This window comes from Macaca fascicularis, chromosome 11 (genome assembly GCF_037993035.2).
Source record: "Macaca fascicularis isolate 582-1 chromosome 11, T2T-MFA8v1.1".
Taxonomy (NCBI): domain Eukaryota; kingdom Metazoa; phylum Chordata; class Mammalia; order Primates; family Cercopithecidae; genus Macaca; species Macaca fascicularis.
In genome coordinates this window covers 27911222-27935195 of record NC_088385.1, presented here as the reverse complement: position 1 = coordinate 27935195, position 23974 = coordinate 27911222, and the positions used below count along the sequence as shown (strand labels likewise).

The following is a 23974-nucleotide window of genomic DNA, read 5'->3' as shown; positions in this document are numbered from 1 at the left end:
TCACACCTATAATTCCAGAACTTTAGAAGTCCAAGGCACGAGGATTACTTGAGGCCAGGAGTTCAAGATCAGCCAGGGCAACGTAATGAGACTCCACCTCTAGCAAATAAACAAACATTTAACAATGACAAACATATATAAATTAGCTTTTCTTAGTCCTGAAAAAGATAATGTGTAACCAAAATAATTACTGGGCTACTTACGTGTATGTGTGAGAATGATTAGTTCTCATAAGAGAAAAAAAGAATTCATTGCTCTGTGTAGGTTGTGACATTTCCTTCATGATTGAACTTAGTTACTTAATTTGTCTGTTTGTTTATTTATTTATTTATTTTAAAAATAGAGACAGGTTCTTGCTGTGTTGCCCAGGCTGGTCCCAAACTCCTGGCCTCAAGCAGTTCTCCTGCCTCAGCCTCCCAAATTGCTGTGACTGTAGGTGTAAGCCACTGTGCCAGGCCAAAATTACTTAATTTTAACAAGATGATGTAGAGGAGAGTTCAGTGCAACAGAAGCCTAGAATCTTTGTTAGAATCTTAGAAAGTAATGTTATCAAATTCTATGTTTTCACCATAAAATGTGTCTTCTCTGTATCCATCACATGGTTTTTCATTGTTTTCTGCTTTACCATTTTAGTACCATTGGCATTTTTCTTCATTGTAAAAGTAGTAGAAATGGAGTAGATTACATAAGGATGTGATCAGAGGGAATTAATTCATGCAGTACGGTAAGGGAGTTAGATTAGATCCTCTTTTAAGATTCCATCACATTCTAAGGGTTTATGATTCTAAACTGTCAAGTAAATTGTCAAGTGCTGGCAAGCTACAGAATAATTTTTATTATATCATTGGAAATTTTCCCCTCTGTGTGTTAAAGAGTTTAGCCTGAAGGGACACATACACATACATATATGTAATCAAACCTTGATGATATTGTATTGCTGATAGATTATTTCTTACCACTTTTCCTTTCTCCTTTGGGAGAGACGGAAGCATATGTTTGTGTGGTATCAGTAATGATGTTAGAGACTGGGAAACATCAGTAAGTGCAGTTTGGGGACTTTACTGGAGACATTTATTCACTAGTGCTCAAATAAATAATGCTGGTTTTTATCCTGCTGTTTGCTTAATGTGGACAAGCCTCTCATTCCCATTCTGTGTTTACCTCTCTTAAAATATTGGTCACGCTTTCTTGAATTATAGATCTATTAGGAAAATTCACTAACTGCAGCCAATTTTCATTGTTCATGCTCCAAATTTTATTATTTTGAAATATTGTTCATCTTAGTAGTACAGTAAAAGAGATATACCACTTAACATTTTTTGTTTCTTTTTCTTTGAGACCGAGTCACGCTCTGTCACCCAGTCGAGGGCAGTGGTGCGATCTCAGCTCACTGCAACGCACTCCGCCTCTCCAGGTTCAAGCAATTCTCCTGCCTCAGCCTACTGAGTAGCTGGGATTACAGGCACCTGCTACCATACCCAGCTAATTTTTGTATTTCTAGTAGGGGTTTCACCATGTTGGCCAGGCTGGTCTCAAACTCCTCACCTCAAGTGATCCACCCATCTCAGCCCCCCAAAGCGTTGGGATTACAGGCATGAGCCACTGTACCTGGCCCACTTAACATTTTAAATTAATTTCAAGATAATATAACTTGAATATTTTTACACATGTAATTTTTATAATATATTTATTTACATAGTTTACAATATCCAACAGAAGGGATTACAATGGGTAAAAACCCAGTTTTTATTGTTCTTAAAGTGGCTTGATTTATACAACTTAATGTATTGGGTGTTTCTTTCTAAGACTCCCTCTGCTGTCTAGGTTTGGAAGTATTGTGAGGTTAACAGATTTTCTTTTTATAGTTACTACTCAGTTGAACAGGCTTTAAAATACAGAGAGAATCATATTTTTTTCTTAATTTTTTGCTTTTATTTATATTTTTTATTTTAATTGGAGACATGACAAGAATTGACTTGTGTATGGATCTTGCATAATTTAAGTATTGCAGGTTTGAAATCTCTTCTACCACTTTGAGAGTGCCATTTTTCACATTGTATACTATTGGGTTGAAAATTATTATGGCTTAAAATCATTTTTAGCCATTAAATTTAAATAACTTTGCTTTAGTCATAAATAGATGGTGGTCACAATGACTGTTAAACTCTTTGAAGACAGGATATTTAGCTTTATATGGCAAGCTTTAGAATACCTAATATATTAAACAGAAATTAAAACTTTATGGGATAAAGAGAGAATCTCCTCCAAATTGGTAAACTATAAGATCTTTCAAATGATTTAGCTAATTTCTCCACAAATCTGAGGTATTAGTTTTTGTTTTTGTTTTTTTTAAGTGGTATTCTCCTGTATTGGGGTCACTTTAAACCTTTTTCTTAATGATAAATATATGAATTGAAACTAATCCCTTAATACATATTATTTGAAAACTGAAATAATATGTTTAGATACTGTTTACTTCTTGATAAATTTATTGGAATAGGATGTTCGAATACTGTTTACTTCTTGGTAAATTTTTAAATCCAATGGATTTTACGTAAGTATAGAACCAGAGCTCAAATACTGTTACTGTGTGTGAAGACTTATGAAAACAGTTTACAGTTGCATGGCTTATATCTAAAGTTCAGAAACATAAAGACAATTAAGTGTGCACACACACAACATGCATTTGGATTTTGGTGACTTAGGTTTGCCAATGTGGAAAAAATAGCAAATTAAGTTCTCCTGTGAAAAAGTCATTACCTTATTTAAAATTCTGTGCCATTGGTTATCCTTGTCTTTTGTGAATATTGAGTGTTCCTGTTTATAATACTGACATCTATGCGGATGACTTAGGAATTCTAAAAGTCTAACATATGTAATATATATTCAGTTGCCTGAAGAGAAACATAAAAAATCCTTTCTTAATATTGTTTCCATTAATAATGGAAATTTGTTACCTATACACATGAAGCCATCGTATATATTCACATTTTAATACTTTTTATGTATTTCAGGGTGTTGATGATGCCTTCTATACATTAGTTCGAGAAATTCGAAAACATAAAGAAAAGATGAGCAAAGATGGTAAAAAGAAGAAAAAGAAGTCAAAGACAAAGTGTGTAATTATGTAAATACAATTTGTACTTTTTTCTTAAGGCATACTAGTAAAAGTGGTAATTTTTGTACATTACACTAAATTATTAGCATTTGTTTTAGCATTACCTAATTTTTTTCCTGCTCCATGCAGACTGTTAGCTTTTACCTTAAATGCTTATTTTAAAATGACAGTGGAAGCTTTTTTTTCCTCTAAGTGCCAGTATTCCCAGAGTTTTGATTTTTGAACTAGCAATGCCTGTGAAAAAGAAACTGAATACCTAAGATTTCTGTCTTGGGGTTTTTGGTGCATGCAGTTGATTACTTCTTATTTTTCTTACCAATTGTGAATGTTGGTGTGAAACAAATTAATGAAGCTTCTGAATCATCCCTATTCTGTGTTTTATCTAGTCACATAAATGGATTAATTACTAATTATAATTTCAGTTGAGACTTTCTAATTGGTTTTACTGAAACATTGAGGGAACACAAATTTATGGGCTTCCTGATGATTCTTCTAGGCATCATGTCCTATAGTTTGTCATCCCTGATGAATGTAAAGTTACACTGTTCACAAAGGTTTTGTCTCCCTTTCCACTGCTATTAGTCATGGTCACTCTCCCCAAAATATTATATTTTTTCTATAAAAAGAAAAAAATGGAAAAAAATTACAAGTCAATGGAAACTATTATAAGGCCGTTTCCTTTTCACATTAGATAAATTACTATAAAGACTCCTAATAGCTTTTCCTGTTAAGGCAGACCCAGTATGAAATGGGGATTATAGCAACCATTTTGGGGCTATATTTACATGCTACTAAATTTTTATAATAATTGAAATAATTTTAACATGTATAAAAAATTCTCATAGGAATTAAATGTAGTCTCCCTGTGTCAGATTGCTCTTTCATAGTATAACTTTAAATCTTTTCTTCAACTTCAGTCTTTGAAGGTAGTTTTAATTCTGCTTGTGACATTAAAGATTATTTGGGCCAGTTATAGCTTAGTAGGTGTTGAAGAGACCAAGGTTGCATGGCCAGGCCCTGTGTGAACCTTTGAGCTTTCATAGAGAGTTTCACAGCATGGACTGTGTCCCCGTGGTCATCCAGTGTTGTCATGCATTGGCTGGTCAAAATGGGGAGGGACTAGGACAGTTTGGATAGGTCAACAAGATACATTCTCACTCTGTGGTGGTCCTGCTGACAAATCAAGAGCATTGCTTTTGTTTTTTAAGAAAATGAACTCTTTTTTAAAAATTACTTTTAAATATTAACTCAAAAGTTGAGATTTTGGGGGGGTGGTGTGCCAAGACATTAATTTTTTTTTCAAACAATAAAGTGAAAAAGTTTTACAATCTCTAGGTTTGGCTAGTTCTCTTAACACTGGTTAAATTAACATTTCATAAACACTTTTCAAGTCTGATCCATATTTAAGAATAATGCTTTAAAAATAAATATTAATAAAAATCCTTTTGATAAATTTAAAATGTTACTTATTTTAAAATATATGAAATGAGATGGCATGGTGAGGTGAAAGTATCACTGGACTAGGAAGAAGGTGACTTAGGTTCTAGATAGTTGTCTTTTAGGACTCTGATTTTGAGGACATCACTTACTATCCATTCATGTTAAAAGAAGTCATCTCAAACTCTCAGTTTTTTTACAACTATGTGATTTATATTCCGTTTACATGAGGATACACTTATTTGTCAAGCTCAGCACAATCTAACTTTTTAACCTATGTTACACCATCTTCAGTGCCAATCTTGGGCAAAATTGTGCAAGAGGTGAAGTTTATATTTGAATATCCATTCTCGTTTTAGGACTCTCCTTCCATGTTAGTGTCATCTTGCCTGCCTACCTTCCACATGCCCCATGACTTGATGCAGTTTTAATACTTCTAATTCCCCTAACCATAAGATTTACTGCTGCTATGGATATCTCCATGAAGTTTTCCCATTAAGTCACATCAAAATGCCCTATATCTTCCTTCCTCAGGGCTCGAGAATCTGACAGATACCATAATGGGATTTGACCTAATCACTAATTTTCAGGTGGTGGCCGATCCTTTGAATATCTCTGCTGCCCAATCCATTAGCGACAGTAGGATTTTTCAGACCTGGTATGAATAGACAGAACCCTATCCAGTGGAAGGAGAATTTAATAAAGATAGTACTGAAATAATTCCTAAGGTAATCTACAACTAGGAGTACTCCTGGTAACAGTAATACATTCCATTGTTTTAGTAACCAGAAATGCTTTTTTTTCTTTCTTTTTTTTTTTGGTGTCAGAGTCTCACTCTGTCACCCAGGCTGGAATGCAATGGTGCCATCTCGGCTCACTGCAACCTCCATCTCCCAGGTTCAAGCGATTCTCGTGCCTCGGCATCCTGAGTAGCTGGGATTACAGGCATGTGCCACCACACTTGACTAATTTTTGTAGTTTTAGGAGAGACAGGGTTTCACCCTATTGGCCAGGCTGGTCTCGAACTCCTGACCTCAAGTGATTCATCCGCCTCAGCCTCATAAAGCCGTTTTGCAGAACTCATTTATTCAGCAAATATTTATTGAGTGCCTACCAGATGCCAGTCATTTCACAAAGCACTGGGTATATGGTATCCCCAAACAAGAGACATAATCCTGGTCCTTAGCTAGTGCTAGCATGGTCTGTAGTATCTGAGTAAGGCTTTTAGCCTATGGCCCAGAGATAACACAGTGTGTATTTTAGTTTTGCAAAGAGGGGTTTGGTCCCTGTGCCTGCTCTATAATTGTTTTGCTATGATTCCAGTGAAACTCTTTGATCGAGCTACTTTATGTAAATCACTTCATTGTTTAAAGGAATAAACTTGATTATATATTTTTTTTAATTTGGCATAACTATGTGATTCTATTGAGACAGTTACTGTACACATTAAAGTGTATGTCAGATATCCATATTGAAATTCCCAAATGTGTAATATTCCAGTTTTCTCTGCATAATTAAAATATACTTAAAAATTAATAGTTTTATCTGGGTACAAATAAACAGGTGCCTGAACTAGTTCACAGACAAGGAAACTTCTGTGTAAAAATCAGTATGATTTGAATTGCTATGCTAAACTCCAGATCTTTGGAACATTGTTTAGATAGGGTGTTAAGACTTACACAGTACCTCTTGTTTCTACACAGAAAGAAATGGCCATACTTCAGGAACTGCAGTGCTAATGAGGGGATATTTAGGCCTCTTGAATTTTTGATGTAGATGGGCATTTTTTTAAGGTAGTGGTAATTACCTTTATGTGAACTTTGAATGGTTTAACAAAAGATTTGTTTTTGTAGAGATTTTAAAGGGGGAGAATGCTAGAAATAAATGTTATCTAATACCGCCTTAAAGATAAAAATCCTTGTTGAAGTTTTTTTTTTTTTTTTTTTTTAAAAAGCTAAATTACATAGTCTTAGGCATTAACATGTTTGTGGAAGAATATAGCACACATATATTGTATCATTTGAGTGAATATTCCCAAATAGGCATTCTAGGCTCTATTTAACTGAGTCACACTGCATAGGAATTTAGAACCTAACTTTTATAGGTTATCAAAACTGTTGCCTCCATTGCACAATTTTGTCCTAATACATACATGGAGACTTTGTGGGGCATGTTAAGTTACAGTTTGCACAAGTTCATCTCATTTGTATTCCATTGATTTTTTTTTTCTTCTAACCATTTTTTTCTTCAAACAGTATATAACATCGGGGAATTTTTTTTTAGATAGAAATCTTTGTCAAAAAGTAATGATTTCTTGATAATTATGTAGTAATGTTTTTAAGAACCCAGCAGTTATTTAATAACTTCTGTGTTAATACTGGATAGCATGAATTCTGCATTGAGAAACTGAATAGCATACAACTGATAGCTGTCTGTCAGAAAATGAAAATTTCTTTCTAAAGATACATGAGTTCTTGAAGAATAGTCATAACTAGATTAAGATCTGTGTTTTAGTTTAATAGTTTGAAGTGCCTGTTTGGGATAATGATAGGTAATTTAGATGAATTTAGGGGAAAAAAAGTTATCTGCAGAAATGTTGAGGGCCCATCTCTCCCCACCACACCCACATAGAGCTAACTGGGTTACAATGTTTTATCCGAAAGTTTCCAATTCCACTGTCTTGTGTTTTCATGTTGAAAATACTTTTTTGCATTTTTCCTTTGAGTGCCAATTTCTTACTAGTACTATTTCTTAATGTAACATGTTTACCTGGAATGTATTTTAACTATTTTTGTATAGTGTAAACTGAAACATGCACATTTTGTACATTGTGCTTTCTTTTGTGGGACATATGCAGTGTGATCCAGTTGTTTTCCATCATTTGGTTGCGCTGACCTAGGAATGTTGGTCATATCAAACATTAAAAATGACCACTCTTTTAATTGAAATTAACTTTTAAATGTTTATAGGAGTATGTGCTGTGAAGTGATCTAAAATTTGTAATATTTTTGTCATGAACTGTACTACTCCTAATTATTGTAATGTAATAAAAATAGTTACAGTGACTATGAGTGTGTGTTTATTCATGGAATTTGAATTGTTTGCCCCGAAATGGATATGGAATACTTTATAAGCCATAGACACTATAGCATGCCAGTGAATCTTTTTATGCAGCTTTTAAGTTAGAAATATCCTTTATTTCTAAAAGGTGCTGTGGATATTATGTAAAGGTGTGTCTGCTTAAACTTAAAACCATATTTAGAAGTAGATGCAAAACAAATCTGTCTTTATGACAAAATAATAGAATAACATTATTTATTTCCTTTTATCAAAGAAGGTAATTGATACACAACAGATGACTTGGTTTTAGGCCCAAAGGTAGCAGCAGCAACATTAATAATGGAAATAATTGAATAGTTATGTATGTAATGCCAGTCACCAGCAGGCTATTTCAAAGTCAGAATAACTCCACACATATTATTTCTATAACTACATTTAAATCATTGTCAGAAACTTGGTTGTGGAGTGAACCTTGAGTATGTGCTGTTAATGTATCAAATTGGGTGAAAAAAAAAAGGGATTCCTTTCAAAAGTTAAGAGAAATAAGAAATTATTTTGCTGATTAAATATTCAGTAAATGGCATTCTCTTGTCAGTAAAATGGAGAAATAAGCTAAAAATAATTGGCTAAGTCCTATTAAGTTACAGGATTAAGTGTATTGTATTTTCATTCAAAATTGGGTGTTCATTAATTTATAATCGGTAGTATAGCTAAATTGCTATGTTTGTATCAAAATTGAGCATTAAGTTGCTGATAATTTCTCAGCATGAACAGAAGTTGAAACCTACTTAGTTCAGTAGGGCAGCTCAGGGATTTTTTACACAATATGTATATCTTCCCATTTTAAGTTAGAATTAATTCACATTATCTGGTACACATAAACAGCTGGCACTGATTGTCAGCTAAATTAAAGTAGTAATGATCAATCGCTGTCTGTCAGCTAAATTAAAGTAGTAATGATCAATTAGTTTTGTTGGTATCTGAATAATAGCGTTGTTTCATAGCTCTGTATTTCCTAAGGAAGTACAAGGCTTCTAGCTCTTTCATTACAAATTCGCCCTGTGCAATAAGTTCTTTGATCTTCTCTGGATTCTTCACATCTTTGTTTTTAAGGAAAATGTTCTTCAAACGCTTTTTAAAATAGTCTGCTCCTTTTGGATAGTCTCGTCCAAGATACAGCAGCTTCAAAAAGAAAGATTATGTATTTCTAAACAATCCATGTCATATAATAACATTTTAATAAAATTGGCAACATAATTACTTACATTTTTATAAAGTTTTAGTACTTCTCCTCTTAAAGAATTGGCCATTTTCATTTACCATGTAAATTCTCCACTTTTATGCGTAACATGCCTAAAGAAAGGAAAATTTTTTGCAGTTAGCTGCATTGTAGTCTTAAAAAAATCAAAAAAGGTTATATACACTGAGAAAATAACTTCTGAAAAATTCAGTAAATATTTCTTGAGAACTTTTTTGTTCCACGTACTGGGATATAGTTATAAACACTTCAGATAAAATAACCTGCTGTCACAGAATTGACTTTTTCCTATGAGACACTAAGCAAAGATGACGATGATTATGAAAGGTCAGATGAAGGAAATAAGATGAGAAAGTGGATTGTTACAGATAGGTACGTGTACCTCCTTTTATGCCACAGTGGAACAAGCTAGATTTAAATCCTAGTTGCATAACGTACAGATTAATTAACCATGCTGAGCCTGAGTTTTCTTTATCAAACGAGACATTATCTTTACCCTGCTCTCAAGGCAAGGCCAGATCCACTTGAAGGACATTGAGCAGAAGCCTGATCAAATCTTGATGGCTGCTTATCCAAAGGGAGGCTAAAAACTAGCAGAAACTGGGTGAGTTAAACAGGTTGGAATAGATGGGCAGTAAGATTGGTGGTGAAGAGGCCAAATGAACAAGCTGTAAGAGGGTGTCCCTGAGGAACAGGTGACATCCAATGGGATAAATCATGCTTCTTTATGTGTAATATGTTAATGCTACTGAGTAGAGGAGGCTCCTTAAAGGCATCCTGACAGCCTAAACCTAGAAAATAATTCCCACTACCTGTTACAGTTGAATAGTAAGCTCTTAACATTGCATCCCATCAGGTGGATGCAACTGAAATTTGTTCCATTGTGATTGATGTTAATTTTGATTACCCAATTAGAGTCGTATTTGCTAAGACTGTCCATTATAAAATTATTTCTCTGAGGAACCTAGTCCTTTTAATGGAGAATAGCATTTAGAAACTATAATCTGGATGGAATGTTTTAGAAACCAAGGTCTGGGTGCTAGAAATGCTAATCACCATGGGACTGTCACTGTTCCCAGGTCCTCTAAGTGACAAAGCTGCAAGTGTACATACATGCAGATTTAGGTGTTGTGTGTGTGTGTGTGACTTTTATATTAATCTCCATATAATCTGCGACCTAACATTCAATTCCAATACTACAGGGTTTATTTTCATTTCCCCTCTTTACATGGGTTTAATACTCTTGCCTAACAATGAGAAGTCTGGTTCCCACTTGTCCTTAATAAATTTACTTTTTATAATCATCACCCCTCCTCTCACTATGTAATCAAATTCCTCTTGCTCTCACCATTCAGTGCACACACACTACTCTCTGAGCTCTGCCACCCAATGCCAGAGTGCCACTGCCACCATCCCACATGCATGGTCTTCTCTTCCCCCTTTTTTCCAACCTACCCTTCTTGGGCTCAAGCAATTTACACTGCACCACTTCCTCCCTCCTGGATAAGGCTCACCTTTTGTTCCCATTCCAAAAACCTGTGCCACCATTTCCTTCACCCTAACAAGATGCCCTCCTCATCCCCTGCTAGGCTGCTGCTGTGCACAAGTCCCTACCCCCAAAGGCCCTCCTCATTGCATTTGGGCTCCAGTACCCCCTCTCTGGGCTACTACCTTGCCAGTCTTTCTCTCGCCCCCACCCCCCTTCCCCAGATGCCTACCTTGCTCAGTGCCACAAAATGACTTTTGGGCTGAATTACTCTGAAGGGCAAGCAGGAAACAACTTTTTTTTTTTTTTTGAGACGAATTCTCGCTCTGTCACCAGGCTGGAGTGCAGTGGTACCATCTCAGCTCACCGCAACCTCCACCTCCCTGGTTCAAGCAATTCCCCTGCCTCAGCCTCCCAAGTAGCTGGGACTACAGGTGTGTGCCACCACGCCTGGCTAATTTTTTTTTTTTTTTTTTTTTGTATTTTAGTAGAGATGGTGTTTCACCATGTTGGCCAGGATGGTCTCGATCTCCTCATCTCGTGATCTACTCACCTTGGCCTCCCAAAGTGCTGGGATTACAGGCATGAGCCACTGCGCCCGGCCGCAACTTATATTTTTAAAATAGCCTTTTAGATCAGTTTTAAGGGTTATTTTATAGTTAACTAGCAGAAAGTGTGGATTAAAATGACAGTACCATACTCAGTTAAAAATCATTATGGATTAAAATTGCAGTACCATACTCAATTAAAAATCATTGTGCTACCTAATTTAAGTTCTCCTGTTACTCTCCTGTTCTGGTTGGACCCCGTAGTACAATAGTGTAGATTCTCATTGTGACTTCACCTGCCCCTTTAGATGTTTTGCAAAATTTACACCTTTTACAATTTTAAAGTCAGGGTACCAGTGCCTTCATGTATTTCATCTTAAATTTTTATATGTATTAGACATAGAAACTGCATAAAATATGAATGTACAAATATACATCTGGGTACCCATCGTTCAAGTTATGAAACAGAAAATTAGAAGTCTTAGAAGCCCCCTGTGCCCCTCTCCAATTGCTTCTCTTTCCCCATCTCTACCAAGATAGCCTCTAGTGACTTCCTGCTTATTCTCTTTAGTTTTCCCACCACTCATGAACATTGCCCTAAATATTTAATTCCAGCAATTTGAGCAGCAAGCACGAATCTAGCAAGGAAAGGGGCAACAATACTGCTGTTAATTAAAAGCAAACAGTCCTAGTCTGGCTTTACCTTCTCCAGGCTTTATGAATCCCTTCTGGAGATGTTAATTTGCAATGTCATGAGTGAATACTGGGCTCCTCACAACTGAAGCATGTGGGAAGATCAGAGTGTAGAACTGATACTTGATTTCCAACCAATACATAGCAAAAATGGGAAGAAGGAAGACTATTTCCTGCTTTAAGCTCACCAACGCCCAACATCAGCTTTCAGGAATAGGTTGAAAAAGAAGGGTAAAAGTGAGTGTCCTCAGTTGGTCCAGTCAGCATAGCACAGAAGACAGCAGGAATTTCATCACCACATGGTCAAGGCAAATGGCGGTAAGAATCTGAGCCAGGCTTGCCTAGGCATAATGTCCTCAGGTTAAAAAGATGGTACAATGGCAGCAGGGATCTTGGTGGTAACAACCACCAATGTGAGTCATACTGCTTGATTCTGGACTGACTGCTCTCTACATCAAGAAGCACAACTGTAGTACTGGAATCTCACTTGACCATGCTCCCAGAAATTCCTTTTGCCTATCCTCTATGTTGATTATCCCATTTTCTACATTTCAAAGTGTTCCATTTACTGGTTTTATTTTTGTTTCTGCGGAGCACATCCTAACTTCTTGAAAAGGGTACATGGAAGGTAAATGAGACCCTGGATGTCTAAAAATGGCTGGCTCCCTCTACTTGTTTGATAGCTTGTCTGAGTATAGAATTGAAAGCTGGAAATAATTTTCTTTCAACATTTTGAAGCAGTCGCTCATCTGTTTGCTTTTACCATTGCTTTTTTTTTTTTTTTTTTTTTTGAGACGGAGTCTCGCTCTGCCACCCAGGCTGGAGTGCAGTGGCCGGATCTCAGCTCACTGCAAGCTCCGCCTCCCGGGTTCACGCCATTCTCTTGCCTCAGCCTCCCGAGTAGCTGGGACTACAGGCGCCCGCCACCTCGCCCGGCTAGTTTTTTGTATTTTTTAGTAGAGACAGGGTTTCACCGTGTCAGCCAGGATGGTCTCGATCTCCTGACCTCGTGATCCACCCGTCTCGGCCTCCCAAAGTGCTGGGATTACAGGCTTGAGCCACCGCGCCCGGCCTTACCATTGCTATTAAGAAGTTCAAAGCAGTCCTGGTAAGTGATCCTCTGGATGGATGTTATTTTTTCTCTCTCCCCAGAAACTTACAGAATCCTCTCCATGAAGATTTTGAAATGTTAGTTATGTGTTGATAATGGATTTATTTTCATCCATTGTGCTGGACACTCAGTTGGCCCTTGCAATCTGGACGCTTGTTTCCTTCAATTTGGGAAAAAATTTTAAATGATTTCATTCATGATTTCCCCCCTCCTCCATTTTCTTTTTTCTCCCTTCTTGGAACTTTTATTATTTGGATGTTTGAACTTCTAGACACGTTCTCTTCCTTTTTTCTCTACTATTTTCCATTTGTCTTTTTTTTAAGCATGGAGTTTTGCTCTTGTCACCCAGGCTGGAGTGCAATGGCCTCATCTCGGCTCACTGGAACCTCCGCCTCCTGGGTTCAAGCGATTCTCCTGCCTCAGCCTCCCGAGTAGCTAGGATTACAGGCATCTGCCACTAAGCATGGCTAATTTATGTATTTTTAGTAGAGATGGGTTTTCACCATGTTGGCCAGGCTAGTCTCGAACTCCTGACCTCAGGTGATCCACCCTCCTTGGCTTCCCAAAGTGCTGGGTGGGATTACAGGTGTAAGCCTCTGTGCCCGGCCTTTTATTCAGTTTTATGGGGGATTTTCTCATTTTCATCTTTCAAGTGTTCTATTGAGTTTTTCACTTCTGCTCTTCCTGGACAGTTAATTTTGACCATTCAGATTGCTCTCAGCATAGCTGGAGACTACTACAGAGATGTTAAAAATACTAAAAAGTTAATAATAGAGTAGCCTGGGAATGGGAGTACGGGCTGGAGACCAGGAAGGAATCAAAGATGCACGAGGCAACCTTTGTGGATAACGGATATATTTATTGCCTTGATTGCGGTGATGGCTTCATTGTGTGTGTGTGTATACATATGCATATATATGTATATATACATATCTATATAGTTAGAATAGATACTATATAGTATATAGTGTAGTTTTCCCACCACTTAGCCCTGTTCTTAGACTTTTGCTGGCATTTCTATTCTTTGCAAAAATATATTAAAATATATATTTACAAATAGAGGTAGCCATTTTCAGTATATAGTATACTATGGTATATATATATCTACTATGTAGTAGATAGTATATATAGTATATAGTACATAGTAATTCCTTTTATTTTTGTTTCCATGGAAACAAAAATTATATGTATACTATATATGTATACTATAGGTAGTATATATACTATATAGCACATATATATCTATAAATATGCATATATAGATGTGTATATATGAACCAAATTTATCAAATTATGCTTTATAAGTGTAATTCAGTGTCAATTCTATTTCAGCAAAACTTAAAAAAATAATAGAAATGCCAGCCAAAGTCTAAGAACAGAGCTAAGAGATGCTGAGGTAACACATGGAAGTAGAAATTGATCTAAACCACAAGGCTGCCAATTCGTGGGTAGGAGAGGTGACTCTACCTGCCCCCAGTCAATGGCTGCACAGAATTTGGGGTATGCCTCGCTGGGGAGGGAACCCTGGGAATATACACTTGAATCAGTGAAAAAATCTGAAAGGCACTTGCCACCAGCATAGCAGTGAAGCCATGACCTTTTCTTGCTGAAGGTCATACATGTACTGCTTTTCTGGCTCCTCTTTCGTAGGGAAAAAAAATCACACAGGAACCAACAACATTACTTCTACATTAATACTTGTAAAATTGTACTTACTACTAGTTAATGAGCTAATTCACATAACAAGCATACTATGTAGGCATTTTTTTCTTTCCAAGTGCACTGATTCTTGCTTTCTTGAAATTTTCTGTTGTTTTACTTCAAATAGCTTTTCTGCTTGCTTTCGTCTCTATCACTTCTGAGCTTTCTTCCAAAGTCTGGTCATTCTTTTCTGTCTACTCTTATGAGTGAAAAGACACAAAAGCTTTTTACATCTGTATATATGGGTGAAGCATACAGACTCTGGGCTTCACTTAGGGTGCTCTGAGCGGGCCTTTACTGAGGAACGTCTGATGTCAGTATCTTGGATTGCTCCTCCTGGGCTGGGCGTTCCTCAGAGTTGAGTCTTCCAGTCTTCTAAGCATTTGCCTATTAAACATTAAAAAGTGAAAGAGGAATGCAGGCCCTGTATCCAGCATTATTATACCTAAATTCACTTAATTTTGTTTCCAGTGTGCTTCTCTAGAATGCCTGAGGGTGCCCCAGTCCAGGGACTAGTATTACTTTGTCCAGAAACCTCTAGTCTTTTATGGGAGTAAAGGGGTAGAGTTACTTAGAGGTGTTTCTCAAATAGCTTTCATGTAGTCCACTTCCAATTTCAGGGCCCCTGTTTCAGTGCCTTTTGAGAATTCTGCAGAGTAAATTGGGTTTTTCTGGTGTGCTAAGTCACATTCATTCACCTGTTTTCCAGCTTCTGAAGTTTTATTGCTGTTATCTCCTGTCCCAATTTTTCCAATTTATTTTTATATCATTTTACTATAGATTTAGTCATTTTGGAAGGGAGTAAAATTAGATGAGGGTATTTAACCCACTATATTAACTACTTCATTTTTTAAACTTCTTTTTCTTTGGCAGACAGCCATTAGCAGTGTGAAATAATCTTACTAAGAATGATTCTTAGGCTGGGCATGGTCGCTTGTACCTGTAATCTCAGCACTTTGGTAGCCCAGGGCCGGAGGATGGCTTGAGGTCAGGAGTTTGAGACCAGCCTGGGCAACATAGTGAGACCTTGTCTCTACTAAAAGTAAAAAAATATTAGCCAGGCATGGTGGCGTGTGCCTGTAGTCTCAGCTATTTGGGAGGCTGAGGTGGGAGGATCGCTTGAGCCCAGGAGGTTGAGGCTGTAGTGAGCCATGATTATTCCACCACTCCAACCTGGGCAAAATTCATTTTGAGACCCTGTCTCAAAACAAAACAAAACAAGCAAACAAAAAACACCTCTTGGGAGCCATGTTCTTTTCACATAATTTAAAATTAAATCTACATAGAAGTAATTTCAAATTGCAAACTATAACCTGTTTAATGCCTAACAGCACACCTTCATTTAATTCACAATTTGTAACTTGTGAAAGCTTTTAGGGACCTGGCTTAAGTTGTCCTTTTTAGTTGTTGGTCTTTTTACAAATTATGTATTATAAAAGACTTGCCTAGCAAAAATGTAACTAGTGTGGCTAAGGTAAATTTGTTCTTCTTTGATATGTTAACTTACATGAATTAATGCAGTTTATCTTTTTTTTTTTTTTTTTTTTTGAGACGGAATCTTGCTCTGTTGCCCAGGTTGGAGTGTAGTGGTGTGATCTTGGCTCACTGCAACCTCCCTGTCCTGGATTCAAGCGATTCTCATCTCAGCCTCCAGAGTAGCTGGGATTACAGGTGCCTGCCACCACGCCCGGTTAATTTTTCGTATTATTTTAGTAGAGACAGGGTTTCACCGTGTTATCCAGGATGGTCTCGATCTCCTGACCTCGTGATCTGCCCGCCTTGGCCTCCCAAAGTGCTGGGATTACAGGTGTGAGCCACCATGCCAGGTAATGCAGTTTATCTTTATGCAGTTGACCTTGAAGCATTTAGGTTTATTTTAGCCATTAAGAGAAACAGGTCTCCTTGGGTTCACAATGTAGTGAATAAACAATTTGAGTTCAGCAGGGTCTGAGGCTGCTCCTGAACTCTGCACGAAGTCATGGAGGTTACTGTTTTAAGTAAAGAGCCAAGAGTTAAGGACTAAGAGAAGACCCCTATTATTCTGAAAACTTGGATGTGTGCGCTGGATGAGACAGCGGTTGCAGTCCCCATTGATAGTTTTTCCCCGCTGCCATTCTAGGCTGAGGAGTTAAGACTGTACCAGTTTCAGTTCTAGGCTAGTGGAGAATTGTCATTTTACTGGGGGTTATGTGGTGCCCAAAGTTGTTAACCATTCTTCCCCACGGGGTAGATACAGTGAGAGCTTCAGTAAAGCCTTTCCTCTAAAAGCCCACTATTTTAAGGTGACTTGGGATTACTGTACTGTCTCCTTACCCCCAAGAATCCTAATTTGAGTTGACTGAGGTGTTTTATCATTAAACATTAGTTCTCCTGAAACTAATTTAAAAGGAAACCTTAACTTCCATACCAAACAGCCACGGCAAACTGAGTAAGAACTCTGTACGAAGTCGCTATTAAAATGTTTTTATCTTGCTACCAGGATACGGATGTAAAATGCTAATAACTATTACACAACCTGTAATAGTTACAGGTTACAATGGGGATAATAACACTTTAACCCATAAAGACTAGCTTAGTCCTACTACTTATCTATGAATAATGCATGTAGCCAATAACACTGGAAGGGATCGAGCATTATAAACTTAGAATTCAGAGATGAGAAATGGTGCCAGTAATTTAAAAGTATTTTCAGGTCTCATAATGCTAAAACAGGGTGCCCTACAATTACAGAGAACTCAGTTGGGCTTGAGGAGAACAGCCTCACTTAATTGTAGTTTTCCTGGCGGTGTAAGGTGCCAGCGTTTCTTCGTGTGGGAGGAGACTGAAATTCTGAAGGTTGTGCTACTCATTAGTACAATTAGTCTGTGACCTTGGGAAACTAATGAGTATTTGGGGCCTCACCGATCTTCATGTTAAGGAATATTTTACCCAGGAATTGCTTCATTTTCTATTCTTGTTTAGGGCGCTCTTAGGAAAAAGGACACGTACGCTGCACAGAAAGTAAACAATAGAGCAGAGAGAAGAATCCGAAGGTCAATAATCTTAAAATAAACAACCCTCTGGAGTCAACTTAATTCCCTCTTTAAATTGCCGAATGAGCCCCATCCCCCTGCTGGCTTAAATCGCAGTGGCCCGGGCCGCCCACCGGGTGTCCGCTGCTTGAACCAGGCCCATGCCGGTTCCCTTCTCGAAACCCTCCCAGAAAGACTGAGCCCCAACACACTCTAGGAAATAAACCGTCAAGGTCAGGAGACGCTCAGAACCCTCTTCCCACAGCCGGTGGTCCTCGCCCAGAGCGTATTTCGCCTGCAGACCCCAGGATCCGGGAAACGGAACAAAACTCCCCGGCGCCGGCACTCACGCACTTTCCGGCACGCCGGAGCCGCAAAACCTTCGACCGCTTCGACTCCTCTGTCCGTCTACTGCGAAGCGCGGTGGGGTTTGGGGAGGAGGGCAACCTGTCAGTAAAGGGGGCGGGGCGCCGGCCGGAAGAGCCTGCTGCGGCTGCGGTCTTTTCCTGGAGCGCAAGTGGGCGGGACCTGTCGTCCAGACAACCCGGGAGCGTTTGTTCACATAATTTCAGCTTCGACTCTGCTGACTACTGCGGTGGAACTTGACTCCTAATGGTGAGCAAGGCAAATGAGGCAGACAGGTGGAGGGGCGACCATTGATTCTGCCTCACCAGTGTTAAATGATGTAATAAGAGCCGGTCATATTTTACAGAGAAGCGGGTCGGTTTGGGAAATAACTCATACCTCGGGGTGGGTCGGCCCTCTTCTCAGCAATAGCTTTCCTTACCTGGATCGGGCGGACGGGTAGGAGTCCCAAACCGGTTTCTGCAAACGGGAGATGGTCAAAGCTGTCACACGGTATCCTGATCTCGAATGTTGCTGAGCTTGAAAATTGGTCCCAACTTAGTAACTTCCAGTAATGATAGACGTTCCCACTAAATTCTCTTACAGCAACTTGGCGGAAATGTTTTAGTACCTCTCCAGCAGTTAATTAAAAGCTAATGCAGTTTACTCTGCTTTGGAAAGATATTTTATGTCGTCTTTTGTGGGACTATGAATTGTTTTGTGATTCAAGGTACTCATCCTGCGTTAAATATGATAAAGCTTCTCATTTTGTTTTTCTGCACTCCTCAACTGCCATGTTTTCACCAAGGAGACAGGCCAACATGTAGCTATGAGAGTATCTCTGTCTGGTTTTCTTAAATGTGGTTTCCATCAAGACATTTTCCCCACTTAAAACCAGAGGAAGTGGAGAATGTCATTACTTAATTATTTAATTCATTAATTAAGGGAAAATATGGAGTGCATTCTTTATACTTGGCACTAGGCTAGAAGTCAAGAATTCCAAGAAGAACATGATGACAGCTCTGCTTATGGGATACAGATTAAACAAATTAATTACAATACAGTTTTACAACTGTAACAATTGAAGTATCTAAAATGGGGTAACACAAAGTTGGAAATGATGAAATCAGTGAGGGGAAACAACGTAAGGAAAGAGTGGTGCTTTTCAACCTGTTTTAAAGTATAAATACGAGTTTTCCACAAATGGTGGGAAGAAATAGGAATGGAGGCCTGGCGCGGTGGCTCACCCCTGTAATCCCAGCACTTTGGGAGGCTGAGGCAGGCGGATCACAATGTCAGGAGTTCGAGACCAGCCTGGACAACATGGTGAAACCCCGTCTCTACTAAAAATACAAAAATTAGCCTGGCGTGGTGGCACGCGCCTGTAATTCCAGCTACTCAGGAGGCTGAAGCAGGAGAATCGCTTGAACCCAGGAGGCGGAGGTTGCAGTAAGCCGAGATTGTGCCACTGCACTCCAGCGTGGGCTACACAGCGTGACTCAAAAAAAAAAAAAAAAAAAAAAAAAAAAAAAGAAATGGGGAGTGGAGAGCATTCCTGGCAGAATGCAAATGGAACCTAAGTCAATTTACAATTGCTAATAAATTGGGAGAACAGTAAGCACTTACTTGTTGCCTTCCAATTTGTTACCTAAGTTTCTTCTTCGTCTTAGATTCTTCTCCCAGTGTTTCTCAAAGTGTGGCCCCTGTAAGCACTTACTTGTTACCTTCCAATTTGTTACCTAAGTTTCTTCTTCTTCTTAGATCCTTCTCCCAGTGTTTCTCGAAGTGTGGCCCCTGGAACATTTACTTCTAATGCACCCAGAGTACTTGTTAAAAATACAGATTCCAGGAACCCACTCAACTCCAAATCTACTGTATTAGTTTCCTAAGGCTGCCAAGTAAGGAATTGCCACAAACTAAGTGCTTAAAGAAAAGCATTTTATTGTCTCGCAGTTCTGGAGACTGGAAGACCAAGATCAAAGTGTCAGTAGGTCTGTGATACCTCTGAGGGCCTTAGGGAGAGATCTGTTCAGACCTTTCCTGGCTTCTAGTAGTTCCTTGGTTTGTGGCAACAAAACTTCATTCTTTACATAGCATTCTCCATCTGAGTATATATATCCAAGTTTCCTTTATTATTATTATCATTATATAAGGACACAAATCATATTGGATTAGGGGCCCACGCTATTCAGTATGGCTTCATCTTAATTTAACTAATAAAATCAGTAATGACCTTATCTCCCAGTTAGGTCAAATTCTGAAGTACTGGGGATCAGGTTTCAACATATGAATTTTTTTTTTTTTTTTCTTTGAGACTGTCTCGCTTTGTCACCCAGGCTGGAGTGCAGTGGCACCATCATGGCTTACCGAAGCCTCAGCCTCACTGGTTCAAGCAATCTTCTCAACTCAGCCTCCTGAAGAGCTGGGAGTACAAGGCACGCGCCACCACACCCAGCTAATTTTTAATTTTTTTTCAGAGATAGGGTCTCGCTTTGTTGCCCAGGCTGCCCTCAAACTCCTGGGCTCAAGTGATTCTCTCCCACTTTGACCTCCCAAAATGCTGGGATTACAGGACTAAGCCAGTGTACCCAGCCAAAACAGGATTTTTTTTTTTTTTTTTTTTTTTTTTTTTGAGGCAGAATTTTGCTCTGTTGCCCAGGCCGGAGTGCAATGGCGAGATCTCAGCTCACTGAAACCTCTGCCTACCGGGTTCAAGCAATTCTCCTGCCTCAGCCTCCTGAGTAGCTGGGATTACAGGCTCATGCCACCACACCCAGCTAATTTTTGTATTTTTAGTAGAGACAGGGTTTCACCATGTTGGCCAGGCTGGTCTTGACCTCAGGTGATCCACCCGCCTCTGCCTTCTAAAGTACTGGGATTACAGCCGTGAGCCACCGCACCCGGACAACATGTAATTTTTTGAGGGATACAATTCAATCCATAACATCTACTGAACCACAATGTAGGAAGAGGAGTGAGTGTATACACGTTTAGTCCATAAATATGCATTTCTAACAAGCTTCCCGTATGATTCTTATGCCCTCTGAACTTTGAGAACTACTTCACTACATAGTGAGTAGCTCTTATGACATATAGGAGGAGTGAGGATATGTACTTACCCCAAACCTGATTTACATTAAAAGCACAAGTGAGAAGTGACAATTTGCCCCTCTTTAAAATATGGCTACTTGAGAACCGGAGCAATGCTATTTACATATTCAGCTGTTTAGTACTTATTTCACGATGGAAGTATGTTAACTCTTAATTGATAGAAACTATGATAAAAATAGAATCTATTTGTAAAAATTATATGGCAGCAAAGTCTCTACTATTCTATCTCCAGTGCCTCAGAGTGCCTTGTGTGTAAATCATTAATTAATATCTGCTGAGTGAATTACTGTAATATATGCACTCTTCAAGAAGATGGAATCTACTGATCTGTGTTAAACTTCAGTTTTACATGGTATAATCTTGTGGGATGAACCAATATTTCCCACCTATAACTCTTCAAATATGTAAAGTGTCTTGTATTCACATGATCTCCTACATATTCCTTACCAGAAATCTGATAAACACGTGAGCCTAATCAGGAAAGTATAAGTGGTATTATTGTAACTATGAATCTTTTTTGAAATGCTGTGCTTTCCAAAATAATTTCCAGAAAAGAATAGATTTGCCTTAAAACACGTTGCTGAATAGAATCTTCATTTTATCATAGCTTTGCCTGCTTTATTTATTTGTTTGTTTGTTTGTTTATTTATTTCTGAGTCTTGCTCTGTCACCCAGGCTGGAGTGCAGTGGTGTGATCTTGGCTCACTGCAACCCCCACTTCCCAGGTTCAAGTGACTCTCCTGCCTCAGCCTCCTGAGTAGCTGGGACTACAGGCGCATGCCACCACGCCCGGCCAATTTTTTGTATTTTTAGTAGAGACGGGGTTTCACCGTGTTAGCCAGGATGGCCTCCATCTCCTGATCCCGTGATCCACCTTCCTCAGCCTGCCAAAGTGCTGGGATTACAGGTGTGAGCCACCACACCCAGCCGCCTGCTGTATTTATTTATTCATTTTTTGGAAACGGGGTCTTGCTCTGCTGCCCAGGCTGAATGTCATGGCTCACTGCAGCCTTGACCTCCTGGGCTCAAGTGATCTTCCCACCTCAGCCTCCCAAGTAGCTGGGACCATAGGCATGTGCCTCCATGCTTGGCTAATTTTTTAAAATTTTTTGTAGAGACAGGGTCTTCTTGTTTTGCCTGGGCTGGTCTTGAATTCTTGGGCTCAAATGATCCTCCCGCCTTGGCCTCCCTGAGTGCTGAAATTACAGGAGTGAGCCACTGTACAAGGCTGCTTTGTGTGCTTTAAATAACTGATTCCCTTTCTATAAAAATCATCAATCTAACTTTACAGAAAGGTTATTTCTTTATGAGATCATTCCCACACTTGCAAATTTGACATTAGTGCACATAATTGGTCAATAATTTATTGTCCTTTGAACCCTTTAAACTAGTGCCTTCTTGACTAGTACTCTGTTTAGTAACAGGGCATTTCATTAAACATAGATCATTGATTGACCTAAGAAATAGTGTAAAATCTACATACAAAAAAAATGCTTCAGTAGGTGAACTTAGCTTTCCTATACTTATTTGTAGTTTTGTCTGAACTGTTTTTAAAAAAGCATTTTATTTTGGGATAATTTTAGATTTGCAAGGAAACTTACAAAGATGGTACAGAGAGTTCCCTTATGCCCTTTACCAAGTTTCTTCTAATTTTAACATCTTACATAATCATGATACTTTTGTATCAGAATTCTCTTTAAAATTGATCAATTCTTTTGTTTTCCAACTTTTAGGGTCCTAAAGCAAAAAAGGTATGTAGAATTTTTTTCAAAATAGATAGTTGTGTAATCACTTACAGTGTGTGAACAGAATATTTACAGAATTATAGTTTTAGTTTGTAGAGTTTACTAAGCTTACTTTTTAGACATTAATGTAGTTTAAATCATGGAATCATCCTTTATAACAATAGGACATATGTCAAATTTGACATAAGAGAGTTCTAATTTCACAAATACTTTAAAAAATAGCTTTTAATTTTTACTTGTGTGTAGACTTGCAGCTTTTTGTTAATTCTGCTCTAGAAAATGTTGGATTAGGAACCCCTTTTTCTTCACTCCAGATACATATATAAAATTTTAATTATAAAATGTGCTATGGCTTTAAAGTGAAATCTAAGGTAATATGACTTTAAATGGGTTGCATGGTAACACGTACTTGGTGTTTTTTTAAGAGTGAGATGCCATCACCCAGGCTGGAGTGCAGTGGCATGGTCTTGGCTTACTGCAACCTCCACCTTCCAGGTTCAAGCAATTCTCCCACCTCAGCCTCTTGATTAGCTGGGATTACAGGCACACGCCACTATGCCCAGCTAATTTTTGTATGTTTTGGTAGAGATGGTTTCACCTTGTTGGCCAGGCTGGTCTCGAACTCTTGACCTCAAGTGATCCGCCAGCCTCAACTTCCCAGAGTGCTGGGATTACAGGCATGAGCCACTGTGCCCGGCTTTTACTCTGTTTTCATAGCACATGCATTTGTGCATACCTCAGTTATAACCCTTCTATCATTTATTGTAATTATTTATAATGGTGAGCTTTTCATGGTCAGGAGCGTGTCATATTTTTACATCTATAATGTTTAGCACAGTGCCTGGCACATAGTAGAAATTCAATCAATATTTGTTGAATGAATATGTGAAACCCCATTTAATCTACCACCCTTAAAAACACTTGGGCTCTTTAAAGGAGATTATATAAAGTGTATTTGGTATTTATACAGTCAAACATTTCTTCAAGAAATACCATTGAATGCCTTCTTTGTTTGCTTCTGTCAGTCGCTTGGACCCATGACCAACCTGATATTCTTTTAGGAACTGTGGATATAACTGAACAAAATTTATGAAGGCTCTGGAAGCATTCTTATGGGGGAAGCATTCTGGAGGGCCTCTGTGTCTCTATAATCATTCATGGATTTGTATGGACATTCATTTTGTGCTTTAGACTGTGAAATCTTAGAGGGATCATTTTAAATCTGAAAACTCATTGTTTTAAATTACCTTGGTGCTTCATGATATACATGGGTGGGCTATTATGTCGATGGTATTGTTTCTCCGAAAGAATGGTGAGATTCTTCCTATGAAATTTGCAACCAAACCCAGA

General features: G+C 38.3%; 3 protein-coding genes across 31 annotated transcripts in view; 2 read left to right on the top strand and 1 right to left on the bottom strand.

Annotated features, from left to right (window-relative positions):
- The window catches only part of KRAS (KRAS proto-oncogene, GTPase), a 47937-nt gene extending 40316 nt beyond the window's left edge, over window positions 1-7621 (top strand). For 4 of the 5 annotated variants that reach the window (XM_065523914.2, XM_005570378.5, XM_005570381.5 and 1 more), the window contains one exon: window positions 3015-7621. In XM_065523914.2, the coding sequence (XP_065379986.1) occupies window positions 3015-3131 (117 nt within the window). In that variant the 3' untranslated portion in view covers window positions 3132-7621. Of the gene's footprint in view, window positions 1-773; window positions 775-3014 lie in introns of all 5 variants that reach the window. The other variant, XM_074006441.1, reaches the window with a different exon arrangement.
- Window positions 7622-7856: 235 nt separating this feature from the next.
- ETFRF1 (electron transfer flavoprotein regulatory factor 1) lies at window positions 7857-17838 on the bottom strand. Of its 6 annotated transcripts, none has more exons than XM_005570383.4 (4): window positions 17636-17838; window positions 14428-14799; window positions 8881-8968; window positions 7857-8797 (listed from the first exon to the last, which is right to left on the bottom strand). In XM_005570383.4, the coding sequence occupies exons 3-4, from the start codon at window positions 8929-8931 to the stop codon at window positions 8576-8578; spliced, it is 273 nt and encodes a 90-aa protein (XP_005570440.1). In that variant the 5' UTR covers window positions 8932-8968; window positions 14428-14799; window positions 17636-17838; the 3' UTR covers window positions 7857-8575. The 6 variants fall into 6 exon arrangements, with proteins under 6 accessions (XP_005570440.1, XP_015286021.1, XP_015286020.1 ...); XM_015430535.3 differs by having other exon boundaries at window positions 17774-17838; XM_015430534.3 differs by having other exon boundaries at window positions 17778-17838.
- Window positions 17839-17953: 115 nt separating this feature from the next.
- DNAI7 (dynein axonemal intermediate chain 7) overlaps window positions 17954-23974 on the top strand; it is an 81339-nt gene continuing 75318 nt past the window's right edge. For 16 of the 20 annotated variants that reach the window (XR_012420082.1, XR_012420081.1, XM_065523895.2 and 13 more), the window contains exon 1: window positions 17954-18038. Coding sequence is in view for 12 of the 20 variants with exons in the window: in XM_065523895.2 (XP_065379967.1) it covers window positions 18036-18038 (3 nt within the window). In the remaining 8 variants the exon portion in view is untranslated. Of the gene's footprint in view, window positions 18039-22612; window positions 22631-23974 lie in introns of all 20 variants that reach the window. The other 4 variants (XM_045364865.3, XM_065523893.2, XM_045364871.3 and 1 more) reach the window with 1 other exon arrangement.